The sequence below is a fragment of the Mytilus californianus genome, unplaced genomic scaffold (assembly GCF_021869535.1).
Source record: "Mytilus californianus isolate M0D057914Y unplaced genomic scaffold, xbMytCali1.0.p SCAF_6, whole genome shotgun sequence".
Lineage (NCBI taxonomy): Eukaryota > Metazoa > Mollusca > Bivalvia > Mytilida > Mytilidae > Mytilus > Mytilus californianus.
In genome coordinates, this window is record NW_026262712.1 from 89,290,516 (window position 1) to 89,318,445 (window position 27,930).

Below are 27,930 nucleotides of genomic sequence, written 5' to 3' on the forward strand. Positions count from 1 at the left end.
CAATATCACCGTAAAATTTAGGATGTTATATGTTAATAAGAATTCTACAAGCTACAGACAAACTTCCTAGCCAAATATTTGTATCTTTGAAGGAATTAAGGAAAATTTTTAATAAACTGGTGTTGTTCATTTCGTTTTAACTCACCTGGCCCAAAGGCCCTGGCCCTGCCTGCCAATCAACTTGGCCGACATGACTATAATAGAACATAGGGGTAAATTCAAGTTTTGTCCTTTCTTGAAAACCGCTATAGATAGAGAAATTTTGACAGAACGAAAAAGTTCAAAAGGTTGAGATCTACCTACTGTCTGTTGACATCAAAACTGTCAGATGACTTCTTATATTAGTTATTGCCCTTAAATAATGAAATTTACCATTTTTTTTAATTTTTGCCTATTATTTTGAAAATTATAATAAATAGAGAGTAACTTTAAAAAGCACAAATGATCAGGGAGACAAGATCTACAATTAAGTCAATATGGCCGAAATCGGCAGCAAACTCCTTATTGGAGTTCTTGCTCTTTAATAGCAGTTTTACCATATTTTTGCGTTTTTACCTATTATCTTGAAAATTATGAAAGATAAGTAAACACTTTAAATACCAAAAATGATTAGCAAGACCAGATCTACAAACAAATCAAATTTTGTCGAAATCGTTATTACTCTTCATAGTAATGATTACCCTTTAATGATGATTCTTTTTACCCTTTTTATGTGTTATGGGCAAAAACTAAAGAAGATAAAGAGAAACTGTAAACAGAAAGATCAGCAATACAAGATCAACAAATAAAGATTTTTGTTAAAAATTCTATCCTTGTCCACCATGTTGCAGACTGTCCATTGTTGAAGATGCGACACAGGCTCTTCAGAGCCTTTAGTTTTACAAGCCAAATAAATGCTCAACCAATATTTACTTGGTAGCATGGTATACCATTTTGTAGGTTTCTTTTTAGTGTTTTGTGAACTCTTAATTTTCTTTCTTTCTAAACATTTATTTGATGATCGCATAACTGAAACAATAATGCAGATGCTGATATATCTCGCCTGATTTGTTGATCATGATCGTATTTTATATTGATCAATTAAGATCAATTTTTCCACAAAAACCTAACGATTGATTTGACCGTAAAATGAGTTCAAAGACCAAATAAAGTTAACCTGTTAATTATAGTATATGAGAAACGGGCCTAACCACAAAAACGTAAAGTTGACGAATGCACCATGCAAATGAGGCCAGGTAAGATGAACCCTGACACACTGACATGCTCACCTTTTAATCATTACATGCACTAACAATATTTAAAACATTGCTTATAGTATCATAGAAAAGTATATAACCATAAAAACTTTACGTTGATCAATGAACAATTTGAAGGAAACCAAGGTCAGATGAACCCTTCCAGACGGCCATGTACACCTTACAACAGGCCCGAGAACACAGTTATTTCGTAGTGCATTTCTTTTAGACAATAAATACAATAAGATAATAAGACGATAGAAAGTCAGCATGGCTCTTAGGCATAAAATGAAAACTGCTTTAAAATGCTTATTTTAGCCGTATAATGGCAAAATGGGACATTTTAACAGAATTTCTGTCAAACAAAGATGTAAATCCTTTACTTTTATTGAGTTTGACAAATTGAAAACAGCAAACCATTCAGGAAAGTTGCAAAAGTACAGAATTTACATTTACGGAATTCATCTCTTAGGGCCGAGAACACAGTTATTTCGTAGTGCATTTATTTTAGACAATAAATTCAAATTAAAAAAATCGCACCTGCTCTATCTCAAAAAGATTTTTACAGTGTAGTGTACTACTATTGATACAAATAATATCAAAATTATAGAAACTTCTACCAGCTCTAACTCAAAATATTGACAATTCTGTGTTAAGGGGGGCTAAAATTCAGTTTGACAGCTTCAGACATTCTAATTTTTGACCTTTTTTAACTGGACCAAATCACTACTTAACATAAAGATTCAGCACCCAAATTTTTTTAACATGTAATTTCATCCCCTTACTTAATATTTCATGCATAAAATATCAAGAAATAAATTGGGAAAGTGTATAAAAAAAAAATGCAAGTTATACACTGTTCACACTAGGGACTATATTTGTAGACAACGAAAACCAAAGGACGATAACTGTGTCCTTGGACCAACATCGAATATAGTTGACCTATTGCTTATAGTATCCGGCGAAACGGACAAAACCAGAAAAAGTTAATGTTGATCATTTATCCATAAAACGAGGTCAAGGAAAAATGAACACTGTCTTACAGACAAGTTTACATTGCACTTGTTCTATATACATTACATAGCAGAAAATGAAATTGGGTTAACAGAAATAAACTGAAAAAGGTAAAAATGCTTCAATGACATTATGAAAATTTACCAATATGCTTTATTGTTTGTTAAATCCAGACTTACTTTTTTTCGTTTCAGCGATTAGTTTTCAAAAACCATTGTAAATCATTTTATTAAAAATAGTGCATTCCATGAAAGGAGTAACTCGTGAAATAATTTATAAATCTGAGTTTTGTTGGTGAAATTCGTTAATGTCTTTATAACACAGTTACCACTCACTTTTTCATCCGCCTATTTTTTCAAGATACATCAATTAGTGGCAAAAAACTTAAATGAAAAAAAGTAGTTATACATTTTCCCGGCTTTAGGTTGGCCTTTTGTGTACCCAAGGCAGGTGAAGGATGTCAACTTAGGAGCGCTGTGATTGGATGTAAGGGTACAATATATTTTTTTTATCTATAAATAACTGCAGTGTGTATATTTACAATATAAATTTTGAAACCCATTTAAATATTTTCTTCAGAATTATTTGAAAAGACTTCCAAATTTTCATATTTTGATGTAAAATGACGGTGGGCATGGAAGATGGTCATGGTACCATTTGACTTCAATTTCTAAAACAGAATAATAAAGTACTAATGCTACACATAACTTTTTTGTCCAGGGTTTTATTATAAAAAGTGGTAAATTTAAAAAATGTTAGTATTGTCGCCTATGGCAGAATTAATACTACCGTTTTCCCTAAACAAAATATGAACGATTGGAAAGACAAATACACTCCGTTGAATTTGAATTCATAACAGGTATTTACCTTCAGTTACGTTTGAGTCATACATTTATATTAAGGAAAGAAAATACAAAGGAAGTGCTAAATTGATTACTATCAATGTATTGGTGCAATTTGAAACCAAGAGTGTGGTGTGGATTCGCATGGCGGGTGAGGCATCCATAGCAGGAGACACTTACCCGGTTGATCCACAGGTATCGCTTCTTTTGGAGTTCATTCGATTCCCTCAGTTTTGTTTGTTACCCTGACTAGTCTTTTTAATCGATTTAATCGATTTAAACATCGGTTAACTACTCTTTACCTTAGTTTGACCATAAACTATAATTCATAATGATAAATGATAAATTCTGCTATAAAAGGGTTCATACTTTATTGAGAGGTATACTTACAACCATTCAGTTTTTATTGCCGAAAAGTACGTATATCTTGACATAGAGAAACTGACAGTTTTAATCATGTCAGCACAGTTCCATTAGGTATATCTAGCTAAATCATGTTTATCAATAATTGCAATCAGATTTTCGAAGGGCCATTTGATTAAAACAGAAAAATATTGTTTGCTAAGAGTTGAAGGACTGTAGTGTAGAGAGTCAAAAATCCATTGGAAAATTGATTCTAGAGTTGTGGAAATTGACATACTAGTAACAAAATTTTGCAATTTAAATATTATTAGTATTGTAAGGTAGTACAGTAAAAAAAGTCATCATAGATACCAAGCTTAACTATCAGAATCTATTAGATGCAGATTCAGGAAGTAGAGGTCTATACGAGAAAAGAAACATGGAGTCAGAGAATGATTCACCACTTCCATAGCACCTCTCTGTAGAAGTCTGTGAACCTCTTCTCTTAAAAGGAAATATCTGTCTGGATTCCTAGTAACTGACACGCTCAGAGAAACTGAAGACATTATTAACCGTCGGAATTTAGGGTCTTCAATCCTTTTCAACTTCATACTTGATTTGGTCTTTTAAACTTTTTTTTCGAACGTCACTTGATTGTCATTTGTAGACGAAACACGCGTCTGGCGTACAAAGTTTTAAGCCAGGTATCTATGATGAGCTTAATTACTGTATTTCCTTACAATAATAACTTAAAAACTACAAAATTTTGTTATGTCGATTTCCACAATTCTAGAATAAATTTTCCGGCGCATTTGCATGTACTGTATGCTGCATAAGGAATCGAAAAGTGATCAAAGTGAAGGGCACGCATGCAATACATAGGGTTCGGGTTGTCTATGGGAGGTTTTTTGTTGTTTTGTTTTTTCCGGTTCATGTGAGCTGCAAGTGCGCAGTTAACTTAATTGATGATAGCAACGTAGTTATTGTAATAAAAAACACATTAAATAACTGAAATTTGAAGTTTATCTTGTACTAATAGAAATTGGGTTCACAATAACTTTGTCGGTTATGATGATGACTTTTCTATTTAGGTACGAGTCTGTTTAGATACGATTCTTGTTTGGTAGGGTACTTTTTTGTTTTGTCATACTTATAATACTTTTAGCTTTCTTCTAAATTGTGGTTTTCGAACGCACATGTTGAATGTTATTCCAGAAGAAGCAGATGCGTACTCAGGAAAATAAGTTTAATATGTAGTTGAAGTACCAATTCATTCTATTTTACTTAATCTATAAACCAAATTGCACGTCAATAGCATAGAAATAGTCATATAAAGTAAAAAAAAAGATCGATACCTCTTATTGTCTCACATTTTTTCGTTGAAATTCAGTTGAAATATTGAAGATGGATAGATATTGCCTTCAAGAATGAGCACAATTTGTTACTTTATGAGAATAAAATATATAATACGGTCTTTTGCATTGCAGCGGTATATTTTCTTTCTGATAAAATTTCATACAGATGACAAACGTTTAATTTGTACAAATAAGTACTTTATATAGAACATCCAAAATAATTTCATCTAAACCAAATACCATCTTTAGAAATGATATCTGACAAAATTCAGACGGGAGCATATGTATTCATCAATAATTTTTACTACTTTTCGATTACATTTGAATGCCTTAAATCTCACGTTTATAGTCTGACAATCGTGACATTTCCTTTGAAAAATGTCAAGGGAAGATATTTTTATAGCACTCAAGCAGATAAAGCCAAACTGACCTAATAAGCTTATGAACCTGATAAGAAATCCAGATTAACATGTAAAGACATTATCAAAAAGCTTAAGGATAAAGAGCGATGGTAACGCACTGAAAACCTACAATTACGAAACAATTTTACAATGGTAATAATCATAATTTCACTTCCTTCATTGTGTTTACCTGGATATTCAAATCCTATAGTTCGATGTTTCATCCGTACATTTGTCTTTTTTGTTTGTAGCGTATATCTTTTTCATTGGTCTGAATGTTTACGTTCTATAAAGCCACGCAATAATATGCAAGATGGATGGGTGCTTTCCATACACCTTGAAAACAGTATCTCAACACCCTGATTTTTCCAACAAACAAAAATATAATACCACATATTATTATTTATGGCCCAAAAGTATATAAATTATTCCATTTTGTTGCTGATAAGACCGCTTGCATATATTAGCAAAATGAGGATGTTAAATTTGATGTATGCCTTTTTGTGCTTCTTCGTTACATTTGTTTGTTTTTATAGTGATTAAGATGATAACACAATGTTGACTGCTGTACCCCTATTTTTGACATTTTTACCTATTGTGTCTGTTTGTTTTGTTCACGCATCGTTGTCAATATAATGGAATTTGATGCGACTGTCATACAGGTGAGAGGTTTAACTAGCTATAAAACCACATAAGAAAATGCCTGTACCAAGTCAGGAATACGACAGTTGTTATCCATTCGTTTGATGTGTTTGAACTTTTGATTTTGCCATTTGATTGGGGACTTTCCTTTTTGAATTTTCCTCGGAGTTCAGTATTTTTGTGATTTTACTTTTTGCATTAATAAAATAAAAAGTTGAAAAAAAATAAATAAGTTTTTTTGTCAAAAAAGGCTGTCATCAGGTCATTGGTACTTAAAATTGACAATGTTGAACTTTGGATACATCCAGGAAGAAAAGTTGAATAGCACAATTAATTGTGGTTGGAAGCGATAATATGTGTCTGCGGTTACAATACACATGATAATGTCCAATACCGAGTGTAACCACCATTCGCACGAATTATCGATGGTACCCGTCTTCTCGTTCCTTTGATCAAACGTTGAATTTGGCATATTCTCAATTCTCACGTATGCGACGACCAATTCAGTCCCAGATATGCTAAATAGGGTTCATTTCTGGGCTCATGACAGGCCATTGAATAGTCGTAATGGTTTCTTGGTGTAAGTGGTCTATCACTGCAAGAGGCACGGTGATGTATGGGGTTGTCATCCATAAATGTCTGCAGAGGATGTTTGTCGAAATGAGCGATACGGATGTGCGCAGGATTTCTCTCTCGTACCTTAGAACGTTAACATAGTCTACTACCGTGATGATATTCAGCTTGCAGTCATATGACACGCATTCCCATACCAGTTCCGACCCTCCACCGAATGAAACTGTCTCTAGTATGTTCTTTTCTGCATAAGCAGTATTAGGTTGTCGCCATACCCGAACTCGTCCATCTGTAACATGCAACAAAAAGAGGCGTTCGTCAATCCATTTTACTTTATCTATGACGCCAAGTTCCAGCGACGACAAGCTTGGCACCATGCCTAACGGGTGGCCCTGTGTCTGTTAGAAAGCCGCGTTCTCTTAATTGGTCTTCTGAATCGATATCCAAATTCTTTTAAACAATTTCGCAGTGTTCTGCTCGACAATGCACGGCGGGGCAACCACTGACTTTTAAACAAAGGGATACTGTTTGCGAACGGATACCTTCTTACCAGTCTTCCTTAAGCAGCATCTTCTCGAGCAGCTATTTTTCGGCGTCTACCGTCCTTTGTTTGTGTTTAAGAGCATTTGTGAGTTTTGTGATGCTTTCGTCTAAGACGACTGATGGTTGTGTGACGATGTCCTATCTGCATCGAAATCTGTCTCAGTGACATACCAGCATTTCTCATCCCAATAATTTGCCATCTTTTCTCATGTGAGAGTTGCGATGGACCCATGACTTTAATTTAGTAATTCAAATGTTAAAACTGTATTAAGAAATAACAAATTGCAAACGTGGTAACAATAGTAGTGAGGTTTCTTCTTATTGTGAGTACAACAGTGCACGTGCAAGGTATGATTATAACGGTAGACAAAAATCGGTGTGAAATAGGTATGATATAAACAAAGGTAAACATTATCCATATATTTTTGAAAAATATGATTTATTTTTCCTTGCGAACTTTTACTAGTCATTTGTACAAGGTGGTGCGATACTGATTATGAATTGAAATTTGTCACTGGTAAATATTATATTACACGAGGGACAATAATTGTAATCAAATGTACTGCAAAATTCACTACAACTTAACCAGACAACAAGATTGGTGACCTTCATTATATTTTTGACTAATATTCAACGAACCGAGATCTCCTAAATTTGTTAATGGTAATGTTTACGTCCTTTTAACTTAGAATTAATTTAACTTAGATAATATTACATCCGGTTACTTTTTTCATTTTTGACCCGTATTAACATGTAACAGCAATAGTTACTTGTTCAGCTGTGCAAAACTTTCAACAGTATCTAGTCCTTTGTTGTTCAACATTTTAATTCCCTCTTCATTCGTCGTTTACAAGATTTATACGCAATATCCATAGTGAGCTAATTTATTCACCGAACGAGCGTACGTTTATCTAACACATTCCTTTAAAATTGAAATGAGGATATTACAAAGAACTTGCTTCATATCTTGAACTCTTATTTTTAATTGATGTACCGGTGCTTGTTCCAAATTAAGAACCTTGTATGTGGTTATTATTTTGTTATCCCCAAATGTCATTTCGGAAATTTGGTTCTGATGACAGATCTGTGATTGTCTTTGTTAAACTCATTGACAACCTTTTTGGCACACGGGCTTTTTAGAACTTAACATGCTTTAATAACATGTGTCTTCAGTTGAAGGTCCTATGTTTACCTTTGTTAGACTTATACTTTTGTCGTTGGTTTGTTGTCTCATTTTCATTCACCTTGAATTTCCCTTTTTTCACAACGACGATACAAATCATGTTTTGAGACTTCCTTTACAGTATTATAAAGTTGAGAGTATGACAGCTTGCCTTAACCACTATCCATTCAGGACTTTTTAGTTCACCAACAGCTGAAGTGGAGTTTGAAGTGCTTCCATGACGGTTCAAAAATAATTTATTTTTCAATTTAAACATTTTTTTTTAATCTGCCTTGGTCTTAGTTATAAATTACAATGAGTATATCAGACATGTTATGAGTTGGACAATTTACCCGCACGAATAAAAACAAAAGTAATTGGACGATATAAAAGGATTTTTGAAAAACGGATATTAACTTTCCAGCTGAAAAATTATGACCGATTACTTATCATGCTCTATAAATGGATCGTAGCACTGGTAACACGACATCTGTCAATTATTGAGAAGGAGTTGATTGGTGCATCTGAAGCATTCTTGGTTAACACTCTGTACATTGTTATGTGATGATTGTGCAACGCAACGTTATTATTTATTATAATAATTCTTCGACTATTGCATGTTTTCATGTTTTCTTTTTTTCCATATTCTGATTATAGTTCGCTCTGTTAACTGATCTTTTGTATCTTCTGTCTGTTTCACATCTGAATGTCTTGTTAAACGTTGGTTAGAATTAAACGCAAGCAATATCATGTAACAAACGAAGCTAGGATAAAGTCCTAGCCCCCTTTTTTCCTAGTCAATTTAACGTTATTTTCACTAGCATAAAGTTTAAATTTATATCTCTCTTGTTCACATATATTTACATGTGTATAAAATCATATCAAATGCAGGATAAACTTCCGGTTTAGTAATCCTGAGAGAAGGTTGAGTTTTTCTATCAGCGATAATCCGAACCATATATAGCGTATATATTTGCATCCAATTATTATGTAAGTGATATTGACACTAAAATGTAAAAACATATTGTTTATCGTGTTTATTTTTCAGATTATATCTGGATTATATCTGAAAAAAAGTGACTTTTATTATGGCTAATTCTTAGCCTGCAAGGGCAAAGACCCCACATGTTTATTTCATACGTGAAATGACAGTTTTAGTTGACGTTGGAGATAATAAATCAGTAAAACCTGAATCAATTATTGATTGCATTGAAATTCAAAGTGGTGGAAATGATTGTGTTGCAGCATGTGTGCCAAAATCTGGTAACGCATATGAAATAACATTGAAAGACGCCATATTGATTGTTTAAAAGATGGAGTAGAGTTCGCTGGGAAATCTTTCGAGTGCCAAGAACTTGTAAAGTTCTTTCAATTGTGAATTTGAGTTGTTATGTCACTGATGACGAAATCCGTAAAAGATTCATACAGATTTGTGTGGAAATTGTATCTGATATCAAAAGACATTGTTATAAATAAACAAATATTGCCGATGGAACTCGAATACTCGAAACAAATTGCCCGCATACATGTCATCAATGCCTTACACTATGAAGTTTTATCACACAGCCACTGACTTTGCTTTTTATCGTGTGATACACAATCGGCAACAAAAGGTTTGCTCAAAATGTTTTTCGACGGATCACTGTTCAAAGACTGTCCTGAATTTACTTGTTACTCATGTGATAAACAAGGTCATTTTCGCAAAAACTGTCCTCACCCAGCTTGCAGATCGTGTAACTTCGTCTTAAGTAAATGTACATGTGAACGAGAATCGCATTTTGTGTTCCATGGTGTCAAGAGTGGAAAGCGTAAATCGCAAGCGGAACCACACTTTGGTGTAAAACGAACATTTTAGGGGACAAATAACAGCGAAACCCTTAATCGTGAGGAGGCGCGGTCTCCAGATACCAAAAGTAGTTCACAAGACGAAAAAAGTACATTGAACGAAGATGATGATACACACACACAGATTGATGAAGATGATGATGATACGGATACATTGACGCTTGATAATGATGGTGAAGATATTGAAACTGACAAAAATGAAACAAATGAAGACATTAAAACTGCCAACAATGAAACGAAAAAGGACATTGAAACTAACAAAAATGAAACGAAGGATGCTGATCATGAAGAGATGACCGAAAATATTGACAAATCCGATGAACATGCAGAAAACATGGAACAAGACGACTCTGGTGAACACTCTGTTGAACTAATTGAAATTGACAATGTCACTGAAATAAATAATGAACAAGAACAATTACCTGTTGGGGGTCAATTTTGATGAAACGTTAAATATTGAAAAAAAGGGTCTGGTGATATTCTGTCTGTGGGTGAAATTAACCCCCCAGATAAAAATATGAGTAAAAATGACCCTTCTCAGTCTGAAGTAAATGATTCTGTTAAAAATTGGTAAAAGAAAGCTTCATCTAAAAATAGAATGTCTACTCCGTATGATAAATCTCATTTAAAACAAACACAAACTACAAATGGATCTGAAAAGTAGATTGTTAATACATGTATTTCTTTTGTTTGGCTTGATCATGATTTTTTTTGTCACTTTCAATTGTAATGGTCTACGTGACCAGCAAAAGCGTGACTGTGTTTTTCGATTGTTTAACGACAGACCGTATGATATAATTTTCTTACAAGAAACTCACTGGGATGATTTTTTAACAGATAGAATTAAAAGATGTAATACCATTTGGAATGGGGATATTTTTATTGTAATAAAAACGATAAACACAATTCAGGTGGTGTAGCTATTATGATACGTAAAAATACTGTAGAAAATTCAAAGGAAGTTCAAAATTTTTATGGTAGAGTTGTTCATATAAATGTTGATATTTAAGGATATATTTTTTCACATTTTTAACTACATTGACATTGAAGGTCACTAGTCACGGTCAATGAGGCATAGCGTAATAAATTTGATCTTTAAAAAGAAAGGCGACAAAAACGATATAAATCTTACAGACCAATCACATTAGCTAATGTTGATTACAAGATTTTAGCCCGAATTATGGCCAATAGACTGAAATTTACATTGACAAAGATCATATGTAATACATAAATCAGACACTGTATGCATTATAATTAACGTTATTGATTTAAAAGACGAAGAAGATTTAGAAGCTTATATTTTAAAACGGACCAAGAAAAGGCCTTTGATAGAGTTAGTCATGATTTTTTATTTAGTGTTTTAGAAAAATTTGGTTTTGGAGAAAGATTGAGAAGATGGATAACAATTTTCTACACGAATGTTAGAAGTTCTGTTAAGTGTAATGGACATTTGACCCCATATATTAGCTTTAATAACGGAATAAGACAATGTCCTGTAAGTTCTATTCTATACACAATTGTTTCAGACACATTAGGACGAGCAATTTTACAAAACACGGAAATTCCTGGTATAAAAATACCTTGCACAAATATTTATTCAACTATTTTTCAGCATGCAGATGACACAACCTTTTCCTTAGCAAATAAGAAGTCAATTTTTATTGTTTTTGATATTCTTAAAATTTATAGTCGTGCTTCAGGTGCAAAAATCAATAAAGAAAAATCTAAAATTCTTATTTTAGGAAATGGTAATTTGCTACAAAATGACATTGAGCAATTAGGTATTAAGATATGTGAGAATGTAATAGAGGTTTTAGGAGTTTGGGTCGGAAAATCTCAAGAAAAATGCAATATCTTTAACTGGGAGAAAAAAAATTAACTGCATAACCACTGTTTTAAATTTATGGAAACAGAGATATCTTTAACTTCATGGTATATTTGCTGTAATATCATCTCTACTGGTGTCAAAATTATGGTAAACACTTACAATGCAAACTATTCCTTCTAAGTACTATTTACAAATTAAGACAATATGTGTTGATTTTTTATGGAATTTTAAAACTCACCACGTGGCTTATGAAACAATTATTTCAGAAAAATCTAAAGGTGGTTTACAGTTTCCAGACATAATGCTTAAAATGTTTGCCTTTATTAGAAGACTATAAAATTCGAATTACTCTGCTCTGTGGAAAAATATTTGTACAAACTTCTTTTCGAAAATAGAAAACATGAATCTTGGAAAAGAAATTTTACTTTGCGATTTGATACAGTCTTCTTATTCAAAACATCCTTTTTTTCGTTCGAGAAATGTTGCTTGCATTGAGGTAAATGAAAACTTATGTTGCCTTTGAAGCTAATGAAAACAATATTCATGAGATACCATTATTTTTTAACTCCAGTATAAAAAGTGACGGTAAATTATTAAATTATAAACCTTTCACTTTTGCAGGAATAACACAAGTTAAACATTTAACGTATGAAGTAATTGCTGGTTTTTGAAATTTATTGCAATCCATGAAATTTTATCTGAGAAAGATCCTGATCTGAAATACGATGATGTCTGCAAATTTTATAGATTGCCCCCTGAATGGGTACATTTTATCAATGAACATGTCAATCCAGTTGCAAAGAATTTTGAAATAGCTGCAGATTGTTATTCTTTTTCTGTTTAAGATAGACAAGTTCCTATGCCACAAAGTACTCGAACATTTTATGATCTCTTAATAAAAATGGTTGAAAAATTCTCCTGTATCAGAATCTTATTGGATTGAACAATATCCAGAATTAAAACTTTCAAAGTGTTATATGTTTTTCAAATTTACATATCCTGCCAGGTGAATGCAAAGAACTGAATTTTCAAGTACTTCATAGAACTTTGTTTACTAAAGTTAAAGTTTTGAAATGTAACATGTCTTATAAAAACACTTGTCCGGTGTGTAAACAATCTAGAGAAGATTTAGAACATATGTTTATCAATTGTGCCAATCTGTCACAATTCACTGATTTTCTGAAAGATTTTTCAATATATTTTATGTGCAACGTTGATGATACCTTTGTAAACACGCTTGATTTTGACCAAACGATGCTAATGGGTTTATTGAAGAAAAGTAACGGTTTTAATTTTTTAAAATATAGCAAGATTAAGTATCTATAAGAGAAGAAATTTCGTATTGTTGAATCCTCAAGCTAAACTCAATTTAGTAAACTATTTTAAAACATTGTTAGAAATATACATCTCTTATTTTTTTTATCTTTTAAATCTGAGAAAAGAACATTTATTATTAGAAAAATATTTTATATTAGACAATCCTGATATTTAAGTAACAGATGTCCATGCGGAAATATTGTATTAATTCTAAACTATACTAGTTGATATGTCATAGAATTAACATATTTAAACTTTTGTTGAATAGCTTTTGATATTGTTTTAATTGACTACATATAACTGTTTGTTTTTGACACCAGGTACTGTCTGGTAAATTTTTATTGTACATATTTGAATACATTTTTATCAAGAGAAAAATGCAGGATGTGGTTTTATTTTTAAAATTTCCGCAATAAACTGATACGGGAAATGTGGTGTGAAGTTACATTAACGTCAGGTGAATAATCAAAAATTCAAAAAAAAGTTGATTATAAGTATGGCAACACCTATAGCAGACACGTCTGGCAATGGAGATGTGCAAAAGGCACGTGGACGTGTCGGTTTTGTAATGACGTCTGCGGACCAAAACTTGGAAGGTAAATGTGAGATATTGTTACTTAAAACATTAGCTGCATGTAAGATATAATATGAAATCAAGTAATTGATCTTCCTCCTGTTTCGTCATTTTGACATCTTTTCTCAATTTTCATGCAATAATTTGAGTCTCATTTCAGAATAAAGCATAATATTTCATTTCATTTATCTAGTTAAGTTGCAAAAAACATTTAAGAAAGTTTTATGTGCAGATCATGACCAACACCATTCAGCTAGCGAAGGAAGACGTGATGAAGCACTTCTAAAGAAACTTGATAATCATTTCAAAGATCCATACACACGGATATGTAGGGATCGTGGTCTTGGTAGGATACCAGAAAAACTCATTCTTCTACCTTTGGTATGGTTTTTCTGCACATATCAGGTTAGTTTGTTTTTAAAATACATATTACATGTATTTCACTAAGTATAGATTCTTTACATATGTGCTGATTTTTTATTGCCATGTTACATTTTGTACTGTAATGTTCTTTTATTACACATATTCAAAAACATATCTTGTATTAGTTGTTTTTTTTTTAAATCGTTCAAATATTACATCAAATAAATTTCAATTCATAATTTTGTAATCAACTTCTTATTTAAGAAATAATTTCAATGATTTCTGACAAGCGTTGAATAATTGAGTACATGTACTCGTGTTAACTATTGATAGAAAACATGTACCATTAAACGTAAAATTATAATACATGTTATGACCTTGAGATTCATGAGCTGCTTTTCATAGTGAATTGTTAAAAGGATATTATCAACAGGTTAAAACGGTTTATATTTATACTTTTTATGTATTATTATCAAAAGGGTCTTCATGACTGGATATTAGATTTACGTTTTCTTTTCGTCAAATTATACCAATCTCTTGTGATGCAGGACAAAAGAAAGACAAAAAACTTCCTTTGTCTATATGTTTGCTACATGTATCAATTGCATATATTTTAGTATTAAAATGCTAAGTACATTTATATTGGTTTTTTTTTACAGAATTTGATGGCAATGGCAGTTTTATTCATACTTTTCAAGACAAGTGGCGAATTACAAATTTACATTCTATAAAGACACTAAAAATCCTGTCTATTGATCAGAATTTTATTGTAACATTTTTTCAAATTATGACCGAATCGTGACCCCCTACATCTGACCTAATTCATTATCTTAGGTAAATATCGTCAAATGAAAAATTCAATAAAAAATAATCTATTAGATAATCAAAAAATATATCTATGAAGTGAAATATTTATTTGGATGCTTAAAATAATGACATTTCTATGATCACCTGCTCGGATGGTCCTAGTTATCATGTTTTATATTGCAGATTGAACACTTCCTGATGTCTTTTATTGCTATATATAGTCACAACTAAGTGCGACAATGTCGATCACTTTCCAGCACACTATGAGGAAGGAAAATAATTTTGTTTTTGAATAGATTTAATGGCTATTGTAGTTGTCATATATAGCTGAAGAATAAAATATTATTAGATTAATGTCCTAACATATCAACTTTTTGCATTCGGCATGAAACTGTTGAGGGGCCAGGAAAACCAGTTTCTAACCCTGATCCAAAAAAGTTGATATGTTAAAATATTACATATCTAAGGGTATCTGATAAGAAGAATATCTAAGGGTATCTGATAAGAAGAATATCTAAGGGTATCTGATGAGAAGAGATAACATTCGCATCTTAAGTAACGCAATGATTTATGTAACAAGGAAATATCAGTTACCGTATGTAATGTGTTAAATGAGATTACATTTGATTATTTAACATCAGTAACTTCCCTTAAATAAATAAGGTTAAACAATTAAGTTTGAATGGGTAGACCATTATCGTTTGGTTGTATTGAGTATTATTGTAATTTCCGGATGTCATTGGAAATTTGCGGTTTTTGTGAAAATATTCATCAACAATAATTTACAACATGACAGTCAGTTTAAAAAGAAACATTATTATTATAGTTAGTACTTTTTGGAAATGATCGGGCACAGTTTGCTGACTTTTTGGAGCGAAATAGTATAGCAATGAAACATTTGTTGTTGAAAGACTGGTCACCGGATTATGAAACTATGCCCTATCCTCCATCGACTGGTGTCTATGCCATTTACACCATAGATAACCTGTTAGAGCATATCAATTATACTGTTACAAACGTAAGTATTAGCACATAATTGGGTTGAATCTAAGATCTAAATGAGTTCAGTTGGACCACCCAAAACTCGTACAACTTTTGAAAATATACCCATTCTTTGGTGAAATTATTTTAAATTAAGGAATATATCTCCCTCATGCAAAGCTCTGATTCCTTGCCCTGCTTTGGCTATACCTTTTTTGTCCTTTTGGATTATAGCTCTTCATCTTTTTAATAAGCTTTGGATTTTTCAAATATTTTGGCCTCGAGCATCACTGAAGAGACATTGATTGTCGAAATGCGCATCTGGTGCAGAAAAAATTGGTACCGTTTATGTAATTTGGTAAATGATAATAAAGAATGTATCAATGTTTATTGTATAGTAACCTGGCTTTATTATAGGTCAATATCTGTCCGTTCGTCCGATCGAATGTACGTGTTAGGGCACATTTGACTTGAGAATTGAAACCCTGAATGCAATTTTAAGATCATGGTATTCACAAATAAGTATGAAAGTATTAAACATTTAACTTGATCTTGTGTATATTTTCCTCTCCCACTTTCATTAAAAACAAATACGAAAATAATGTCTTAGAAGCAAGGAAAGATTTAAATGTTATTAAGTTCTATCACCTTTATATATATTTAGTGAATAAACAACGCAAAGTAACGTGTTGATTACACTGATAAAAAGTATCCCTTTCGAAATATTTGTCTACGTATGACTAAGTCTTGTTAACTAGGTGTTGAAGTGTCAGAAATCAGACTTTTTAAGTTCGGAATTGCGGCCTTAATATTTCCAACTATACTCTCCTCCGGGAGCATATATTGTGAATCTCCATTTCTTTTTTAATGTTTAAACTTACAAAATAATTAGATAAAGTGGGTTATTAATGTTGTTGCATGCGTTGAATATAAAATGACTCGTGTGTCCGAGTGCTTCTGTAGATTTACCTTTATCTTGAATGCTCAAAATAAAAATCAAATTAAGGATGTATAAAAACTGAAATACTTGAGAACCTATAATACCAGAAAGGGACATAAAAAGGAACACCAAAACCACATAAGGCAAACATACATGAGGGAGTGGAAACCTTTGATTCTTATTATTTTCTAAACTTATCAATATCATAATATAAATTTAAATCATCCAGTGTTGAAGCACTGTAACGTATAATGATCACATGAAAGGGCAGCATGATATAAAACTTAGCCTATGAGTTAAAGAGTCGATTGCTCACTAACTTCTCTTTTTTAAATTCTTCATTTTATTTTGATCCGTAGGTTTACAACATACCAACAACATCGGTCGGGTCTTTCTTCATACGACGAATTAACGGTACAGGCGGAAAGGAAAAACCAGTTACGCTGTGTCTTCATTACTTCGAAACAGGAATATATAATGAAGCCAAAGAAAAAATTGCAGCAATTAATACAACTCGTAAAACAGGTATTGCACCGTTTAATAGACAGCTGATATCATAAATCATCAACATCATTCAAAGACTTAACTGTAATCGATAGCTAAGATATAAACTGCCATAACCTACTTTCCAGTGTCATGTTAACGAAAATTTAGGCAAACGTTTTTGCACTTTTTACATTTGTGGGTCGCATAGAATACGATATTTAAATACAATGCATTGCTGGTTTGTTTTTTTTATTCAAGCTACCTTTACATTGTCTGTGTTAAATTCTTTAGCCGTTTTTATTAGATTTTCAAGAGCACTAAAAATGTTCGCTGAACTTAAACTCCATTTATTGTTGAATAAAAAGAAACAGCTTACCTCTTAAGTTGCTTATGCGTAAATCTAGTCTTATACAGGGATACCCAAATATATATGGTTTTTACTGATATAATATCGTAACAGAAACTACAAAAAGACAAATTATGGTCCTCAAATCATAATAAAATAACCTTTCCACTAAAATTCAGATATTTTGGTACTCATATTATTGTCCAAAGCTAAATAACAATTAATCACAAATCATCATACAATAGTAGATTAATAATTGTTTCCTGTCTTATCCCTTAGAGGTATATTTTGTAACCTGTATTGTAAACAATCGTTTACCGTAGTTTCCCAAATCTTCATACCAACAAATTTGAAGAAAAGGACATGTCCGTGGAAAAATAATTACACTTAAACTAAGTGCTTTTACGAAACAAACAGGAAAACATAGCAATAGTTCATATGAAAACTGAGATGAATTCAGGTGTTTTAGAAGGATCAGTAGCACCGAATTGTTCCAATCTTGGCACTGATTGTGTTGCTTGTTACGCCTCAAATGATGTAATAAGACATATAAGGGTATAAAACACATACAAAGAAACTCATCATAGATACCACGCTTAAAATTCTGTACGCCAGGCGAGAGTTTTGTCTACAAAAGACTAATCAGTGAAAGCAAGCAGTGTCGAGACTATACCTGCGACAATTGAATTCAACTATACTTCGTACCAGTCTATAATGTAAGGTCAATTGAATTGAGAAAAAAAACATTAATATACGCAGAACGCATTTTGTCTTGACATTAAATCTGTTATGGCAATTGACTCATCTTTGGAATAATCTTTTAATTATTTAAAAGATTAATACTTGCTATACAGAAGTTGCAGTTATTTTTCTCGACCAACATTTAGTCCTCCACAGGCATTATCTCTCAATTTTCTAGGTGAAGGTCAATGTAAGAAACAAACCCAGTCATATCTCTTGTATCTTTAATTTCAAATTAAATGGGTTAAATGAGTTAAACTGCTTATCAAACTTTATTTGATAAGAAATTATCTTCATAGCGGATTAAGTTGTTAAATGACTGACCTCTTTTAAATCTTTATGAGAAATCATAAATTAAAAGAAAACAAAATAATTCAACCACAAATGCATACTTCCTAATGAAAAAAACACGTCAACCAAACATACCAAATATCTTGTCAATAACATGACAAGCATGTTGATGGTGTCCATATTTGTATTTACTACCAGACTGTAGAGACATTGATAAACAAAGTCCTCCTGGATATGGCTTTCAACCAAGTATAGCAGACCTGATGAGAAGCACTGATGGAAAACTCGTGAGGTAATATAATTTGGTATGCATGTACATACTGTGAGAATACATTTGTACCTTATTTATTTTATAGTTTGTTGTAATGTTATTACGTTGATATTGACTATAGATCCTCCCAATCCCTGAAATCGTTCATCAACATAAATGATTTAGAATCACGCTTTTACTGGATATTTGTTATCAATAAAGTCATTTCTGTTAATTTCCGAGAACATAAAAAAAATATAAGAAAAATAGCTAACTCCAAGACAAATTCAAAAAGGGGTAGTTCATAAAAACTGACAAAAATCAAACGATATCAATCAACGGAACAAGCAAAAAACAACTGTCATATTCATGACTTGGTTCAGGCATTTTCCGTAGAAAATGGTGGTTTAAACCTGATTAATAGCTAGCTAAACCTCCTACATGTATGATAGAAAAGTCTACTTTATATTTTTTCGACAAGACATTTTAACATTAAAGTGTGAATGCTTACAGATATATTTGTAAAAGTATTTTTTGTTACTTACAACTTCCTTACCTAATTTCTGACAACCAACTATTTCACGATCAAACACTGCAGATGGAGTTGCAGTTCAAAGTCCCCATGTTTATATTCATTTTGCTGGCCATCACATGGCTTTCTCAATATGTCATAACATGCGTCAGGCTTCTCCTGACTAACTACAGTTGGTATGTCCATCTAGATTTACTGGTACAAAGCTGTACCGAAAAATACATTCTCAAATTGAGCAAAACCAATAAGAAATTACAGAAACCAGTAGCATTAACTTAGTACACTTCGTCATTTTTTTTTGCATCTTAGTTGAACATGATGTAATGATTGGAGTTGTTGTAAATATAAGACATATGTACATACTTGATTAGTTTCGAAACTATTCTGACTTATACAGGATTGGAAAAAAACATTTGTTTGCGTCAAATTGTCATTTCCTGGTGTTTTGTTTTCAGTTATCCGATATTAGATTATGTCTGCTAATCTTGTTGAAAAAAGTAAAATCACAAAAAATACTGAACTCCGAGGAAAATTCAATCGGAAAGCCCCTAATCACATGGCAAAATCAAATGACAAAACACATCAAACGAATGGACAACAACTGTCATATGCATATTCCTGACTTGGTACAGGCATTTTCAAATGTAGAAAATGGTGGATTGAACCTGGTTTTATAGCGCTAAACCTCTCACTTGTACGACAGTCTCATCAAATTCCGTTATATTTACAACGATGCGTGAACAAAACAGACATAATAAATAAAATAGTCAAAATATGGGTACAGCAGTTATCACTGTATTACAATATCAAAACAAATAATCATTTACCAAAAAGCACAAAAGCATCTATCAAATTAAAAACCACATTCATTGCTTCGCGTGTCTGACGTCAGAAAATGTAAACGTCACTTAATAAGAAATTTTGTCGTTCAATGTTTATTCAAAACAATTTTATAATTACACATGGGTAATGTTGGTATACAGGGTTAAAAAATCAAAAGTTATGTTAGAATTAATTTCAGAAATAGACCGAGATTTAAAATTGTCCAGAAGTTCTTTAGAATTTTTAAGACTCCACATATGGACAATAAGCACAATAATTTTGAAAATGTTGATGTTTATGTCTCATATATGAACGAATTATTTCTTTACTACTTTATATTTCTTTTGAGGTTGTTGTCAGTTAACATTCAGTTCAAATTAAGTTCAATCCATTTGAATGCTGAAACTGGGAAAGCTGTACAGTGTTTCGGTATTCACGGAACTGTAAGTATCTCTTCGTAAAATTTCTACTATCGTCTATGTTAAATACCAAGGAAAATACGTCAGTTATACTGAAATCACTGAGATATAATTTTATGCTGCTCTTTCGTCTGTTTAAACAAAACAAAACAAGTATGTCAGCAACTGCTAGTAGTCCTTTGTTAATTTATGTATCATTGTCATTTGCTTAGTTTCTTTTGTTACCTATTCTGACATCGGACTCGGACTTCTTTTAAACTGAGTTTCACTGTGCGTATTGCTGTGTGTTTCTTTATTCTACATTGGCTAAAGGTATAAGGGGGGGGGGGGGGTTGAGATCTCACAAAACATGTTTAACCCCGCCGCATTTTTGCGCTTGTCCCAAGTCAGGAGCCTCTGGCCTTTGTTAGTCTTGTATGTTTTTTTAATTTTAGTTCCTTTATATGTTTTGGAGTTTAGTGTGACGTCCATTTTCACTGAACCAGTACACAATTTTATTTAGGGGCCAGCGGAGGACCACCTCCGGGTGCGGGATTTTCTCGCTGCGTTGAAGACCCATTGTTGGCCTTGGGCTGTTATCTGCTCTTTGGTCGGGTTGTTGTCTCTTTGACATATTCCCCATTTCCATTCTCAATTTTATGTCTATTCTTGAATGATATGTTCAGCTTGTGGAAGCTTATAGTCTTTGACCCTCAGTAAAGTAGAACCTAAGTTATCTATATGTATAAGTACCTTCCATTTATTTGTCAGGTTGGGTTTCATATGATTATCGTGACGAGGGAAATTCTCTTTAAAATTTGTAAGGACGTCATAAAATGCTGGTAACATGTTACTGTATAATGAAATATCTGTTACCATATACATGTTGTTGTAGAGGCCCACACACCGTCCATCATTGACATCACCGTATTCGACTCATATTTAATTTGAATGATCCTCAAGACGAGTGAAAAAACGTTTCTTTCATTCGACAACAATAAGTTCAAATTAGCAAGAAAGATAATATTTGTACATTTAGTTCAACCTCATGTGCTACTGAATTCAGAAAACAAACACAGAAAATAACATATCAAAAAAGGATATCATTTGGAGCGCAACCAATAGTCATTCATTTGCATTTCTACTTTAAAAGATATGTTAATAGTCTTAAAATATAAATTTTGTTCTTTTTATCTGATAATTGGTACAGGTTTTCTTTGATAATCGAAAAATAGATGGACAAATAACAGTTAAACTAAAAACAAATGTCGAAGAAGTAAAATGCAATACAGATAGTACGAGAAACGGTATGTTAAATATGGTTAAATAGTGTTGTGTTATTGTAACTTTATTACTGCATTTATTTATCTTACTATTAAAATTATGGTAGGGAAACTAGTAAATTTAACATATTTGCATTATATATTGTATAGATCTTCGGCATATCAATTAAACTAATGACATATCTCTTTTATGAGGTAAAAAATATTTAAAGGAATAATGTTAAGATGAATTTTTGTGTAAAACAATTAGGCAGACACTTTGAATGAATTATTTGTGAATTTTCAAATATAGTCTTGACATCACCCATTTTTGTTCCTGGGGCTTAAATATTTCAGCTACTTATTATTATTATTATTATTATTATTATCACTAATAATAATAAGAATAATATTAATTCTCATTATGATTCAAATAGATCTGCCTGTTAAATGAGATATGTTTTTGAATTTTAGTTCAAAATTTACAGGCGTGACGAAAAATATATAGTATATCAATTCATTTAACAAAATCCCTATACGTACGCTACTGACATAACCCGAATCAAGGAAACAGTCTATTAAGTAATGTTTATTTGTCACAAAAATCTTACAGAATTATTAGATGGACAAAACAAATAGCTAAAATTCTGAACTTGTTATGCATAATCAAATAATACATTACACCAAGAACCTTTGTTACAATTAAAAAAAAAACAAAAACAAATAAATGTAAAATAACGGAAGTTTAAAAAAGATGATACATTGATATATCAAGAAATTGAAATAATCAGCAGATTTAATTGTTAAAATTTCAAAAAAAAATTCGACAATGATTCCGATATCTTACGTTTTTGCAATTCACTTAAAATTGATAAATTAAGAATCCATTTTTCTTTCAAATTAGGAATCCATTTCCCCCCGGTTTTTCATATATGTCCAAGACATACCAAGATGTCGATATCGTCAATATTGAATCGATATCGTTGAACTTATACACCAGATGTAGATTTTGATGACGACACCAATGACAAAACCTGATGTTGATATCGTCGATAATGACAATGTCGACTCGATATCGACTTAATTAATGAATAAAAATAAGACATAACAAGCTGATTATATATATAAATTAAGACGGAAGATTGATATAGGGATAGATGATGGCTGAATTGTAATCTATTTATTTTTTTAAAAGACAATCAGGTGGTCACTTCTCCAAAGTAATGTACCCTTTAAAACACATAAATGTATTCTTCAAAAAAAACAAAAACAAAATGTTTGCTTGTATAACATTGACAATGGCTAACATGGTAATTTAGGTGTTAACTAAGTGAGATATGGTTGCATACAAAGATCTAAAAATCAGATATAGTACAAACTTGACTTGCTATGTAAAATTCAAATCCATGGGATGTGAACTGGTTCCCATTTCAAACAGAGAAAACATTGTTTATCTCTGGGTTGAAATTAGATTTTAACTTTATTTGAATAGTTTCGAGTACTCTTAGATCGGTACTTTGTGAATTTGTGTATTTGTTGAATTTTATGTATTGATAATATACAACCGTCCTAGATTTAAGGGAAGTTTTAAAGCTCAAGTTTAACCTCGCCACATCCTTACTGTGATTGACCCTTCTCGTGAGCTATTTGATTAAGTGGTAATCGTCCGTTGCTGTCGGTCATATTTGATTTTTGTTTATCATTTATACATAAATCAGGATGTTTGTTTTCCCATTTGAAAAATTTGACATTTTGTCATGCCGGTATTATGTTTAATCTTTGTTGTGAAGACTGTAAGGTGACGTATAGTTGTTAACATCCTCATTCTTTTTGTGTATTGTGGTCTGTTGTCTCACTGCAAATCGTGCAACATCCCCTTATCGTAATGTGTAATTAATGTACGTATACTAAACTAAATGAAATAAATAGAGAAACAAATTATGGAGAAAATGTTTAAATGTTGATATGGAATTGATGTCGTCGACATATTTAAACAGACGAACCAGGAGAAACTAAATTGTCTATATAGATAATTGTAGCAGATAAACATTTGGAACATGTGTCGATATCGACTCGATGTCGTCGATATCGTCGATATCGTCGATATCGACATCTTAAAACAGACGAACCAGGAGAAACTAAATATCCGTTTCACAGATGATATCGGATATGTTCCTTATGTCGTAACTACAATACCCTTCCCTTTTAACGAATGTGACTTACCAAATTAGACTATTTACCGGATTTGTAATAACATAAGCAACACGACGGGTGCCACATGTGGAGCAGGATCTGCTTACCCTTCCGGAGCACCTGAGATCACCCCCAGTTTTTGGTGGGGTTCGTGTTGCTTAGTCTATAGTTTTCTATGTTTTGTCATCTGTACTATTATTTGTCTGTTGTCTTTTTATTTTTGGCCATGGCGTTGTCAGTTTGTTTTCGATCTATGAGTTTTACTGTCCCTCTGGTATCTTTCGTCCCTCTTTTGTCTATACAGATAACTGTAGGAGATAAACATTTGGAACATAATTTTTCAATATCGACACGATATCGTTGATATCGACATCTTAAATAGACGATCTGGGAGAAACTAAAATTGTTTATATACATAGCTGTAAAACAGATAGACATTTGGAACATAATGTGTCGATGTCGACTCGATATCGACATCTTAAAACAGACGAACCAGGAAAAACTAAATTGTCTATATAGATTATCGTAGTAGATAGTCATTTGAAACATAATTTGTCGATATCGACTTGATATCGTCGATGTTGTCGATATCGCCATCTTTATTAGACGAACCAGGAGAAACTAAATTGTCTATATAGAAAGATGTAGCAGAAAAACATTTAAATCATTATTTGTCGATATCGACTCGATATTGTTGATGCCGTCGATATCGAGACTACATTGTGTCTTGGTATGTAATAATGATCCAAATGTTTATCTGCTACAGTTTTCTATATAGACAATTTTTCTTTTTTTTTGGCATGGCGTTGTCAGTTTATTATCGACTTATGAGTTTGAATGTCCCTTTGGTATCTTTCGCCTCTCTTTTACAACCACTGGTTCGATGTCTCTGCTGGTGAACATTTTGTCCCCGAGGACATCATCCGCTCAGTAACATAATATGCATGAATTTATGAAGACCAAACAGAATACTGGCTCAGATGTCGCCGAGTATGAAAAGGTCTGAAACAGCCGTCACCATGGACACTGTGTCGTCTGAAATGGCAGGTGTCTCCTCGTTGAGTACTCATCACATTCGCAGGGAATTTTATTCTCTACCCATTTCAAAACTTCATTATATGAACAACTTAAGTTTGGAAACCACTTTTCAAAACCCCATTCAAATCACTACGAACTTACAGCTATCATCTCGGATTTTGCCAGTCACAGATGTTTCAAACTAGTTCGCATTGGAAATGATGAAAAGTAGAAAAGATCCTTTCTATAACTTTCCTTTGCCATCAAAGGTCTCGATGCCATCAACTTGGCCAATACTCATCATAAATCAGTTCACTCGAAAATACCTCCCTATCATAAAGATCAGTCTGTAACATTCCAGCAGCACCTGCTTATAGTGTATCTCCCAGTTGATACGATATTCAAGAGATTGCATTACCTATCATGATTTCCTTGATAGAGGGTTGGTGCTCACAAGAAACTAAGAGTTTCAAGTTGTGAAGTTGAAATCATCCCATCGTAAATTTTTCGACTCCATCACGAGTTGGTTGACCGTTATGGAATATCTGTTTTACAGCTGACGACGAATATGTTCCAATTGTCGTAACCAGAATCCCATCCTCTTTTCCCCGAATGTGACCTACCGAATAAGACCTTCCAGCGGGTTTGTACTTACATGAGTCACACGACGGGTGCCACATGTGAAACAGAATATACTTACCCTTCCGGAGCACCTGGGATCACCCCGATTTTCGGTGGTGTTCGTGTTGCCCAGCCATTAGTTCTTTTTTGCAATGGCGTTGTCAGTTTATTTTCGACTTATGATTTGTAATGTTCCTTTGGCATCTTTTGCCTCCCTTTTTCATAATACCTACCAAAGCGCAAATTTCATATAGTTAGACTTATTTGAATAAATTATTGAAAACTATTTCCTTAATGATTTCAGCAAAAACACATGACATTGTGATTTCTGCACTTGTATTGTTGTTCTGTGTACTGCATGGACTGTTCTGTTTGCAAGGTTGGATAACTTCCGCCATACTTTTCAAGGTAATGCAATTGATTTTATTACAACACGACAACCATGTATTGCATAAATATTCGTTAAAATTGATAATTCAATGTAATATTCAAAAGAATTATACGCTCTATTTTAGATAAATGAAATTCTTCTTAGACAATAATTTGTCTTGTAAAGCATCAGAATTAGATAAGTCAAAAGTAACCTGGGATAAGCGATGATATGCAAACATATTACTTGCATGTAAATGCATAGAAGTATCATATTCTGCATTGTTATTGTATACTGGAGTGGAGATTTTAATCTCATAGTGCCATATGACTTTATGATATGTCTAATGATAACAATATATTTATAAATCATGTAATACGTAAAGAAAAACTTAGATTTGTCGCAATAATTTTTTAATGTTTATTTCAGAAAACAAAAGACTACTACAACGATTTGACAGGAAAGATATTATCAACAAGGGCATGCTGGGAAATATTTAAACTAAATGATTTAATTCTATTCCTTTCACATAGTATTACAATAGTTGGATCGGTGATAAAAATTAGCATTGATCAAGGGGTTAGTTAGTTTTTCATCGTAAATAGAAAATTATTTTGTTTTATTTTTAAGTTAAAAGTATATACAGAATGGCTATGATACGATCCATTATTTGGCCAAGGAAATTGCACAAATATTAACATTCCCCAAGCCTGTCAATTGTATGTCATTTCTACGGATAAATACATAAGGAGCATAATATGGAAACTTAAGTTCAGAGAAATTAGATGTGGTGTCACTATAATGTCATAAACATGCCGAAATTAACGTTTCGGCATAAAAAGGCAATCTGACACTTGGGTATTAGTAAAATTAGTTATGAACAAATGCCTTACACAAAAAAATTTTCTTCATAAATAAAGAGCCTTGCATAAAACATCTTTTAGTATAATATCTGTTTGCTCCTATCTAAGTATTATTGGTATGTCTTGTGAAAATTTAAAGAGTGTTATTTGATTGATATACTCAGGCGGATACCCAGTTGAAATTAAACAAAAGAAATCGAACTCTTTGTTAGAGAAGGTAAAAAAGGCCAAATAGGTATATTTGAATTGTTTACATCTGTTTCTATGGGCTTTAAAAGTTTAATGAAGGTGCATAATTAAGGATTTTATGCATCTTGTAAACGTGTTTTTACTTAAATTATAGTATGGAACTTCGAGATACTTGTAAAACTTTTAAATTATAGACACATTTTCATAAAACAGTCGATTGTGGTAGTTGCAAATACATGTGGATCTTTTTTGTGCATAAGCATAAATTCCGCCGAAAAAAATCCACAGAATGATAATAAATTGATCTTTTCAAAGCATTAAGTTGCTTCTTTGCCCCGGTGATAGGTTTTGAAGAAAAAAATCCTAAAAACGGGCAATAATTTCACCGCAAAGAGAAAGTCGAGTACACCTTTTTGTGTTCAGGCGTGTTTGGGTTGACATTTCTGTCTTGAAAACGTAAAAAGCAAAAATATTTGATACATCATCTCGCTTCAGATTCTATTATTTTTATATATTAAGGCTTCAGGTTGATTTAATAACATTTAAAGTTCACAGTACTAAAAAATGAAATATATGGGTCAGGTGAAATACTTTTCTAATGAGTTATAATAACAGAGTAGGTTTGTTCAAATAACAAATTTTTACTAAAAGTACTTGACGACAGACTTTACAACTTGATCTTAAAAATGCATAACTTCAAAAAAACTTCATTTTTTGTGCGTGTTATCTAGGGTTATTAGTCTTCGACCTCTGAAAATTTTTAGTCTGCCATCCACGAAATATTT

General features: G+C 32.3%; 1 protein-coding gene across 5 annotated transcripts in view; it reads left to right on the forward strand.

Annotated features, from left to right (window-relative positions):
• The window catches only part of LOC127706478 (mucolipin-3-like), a 70,285-nt gene that overhangs the window by 35,528 nt on the left and 6,827 nt on the right, over positions 1–27,930 (forward strand). For 2 of the 5 annotated variants that reach the window (XM_052211133.1, XM_052211135.1), the window contains 7 exons: positions 15,670–15,861; positions 17,124–17,289; positions 18,827–18,920; positions 20,582–20,675; positions 21,841–21,937; positions 26,028–26,131; positions 26,523–26,672. In XM_052211133.1, coding sequence (XP_052067093.1) covers positions 15,670–15,861; positions 17,124–17,289; positions 18,827–18,920; positions 20,582–20,675; positions 21,841–21,937; positions 26,028–26,131; positions 26,523–26,672 — 897 coding nt within the window. Of the gene's footprint in view, positions 1–13,519; positions 13,696–13,905; positions 14,079–15,669; positions 15,862–17,123; positions 17,290–18,826; positions 18,921–20,581; positions 20,676–21,840; positions 21,938–26,027; positions 26,132–26,522; positions 26,673–27,930 lie in introns of those variants that run through there. The other 3 variants (XM_052211132.1, XM_052211134.1, XM_052211136.1) reach the window with 3 other exon arrangements.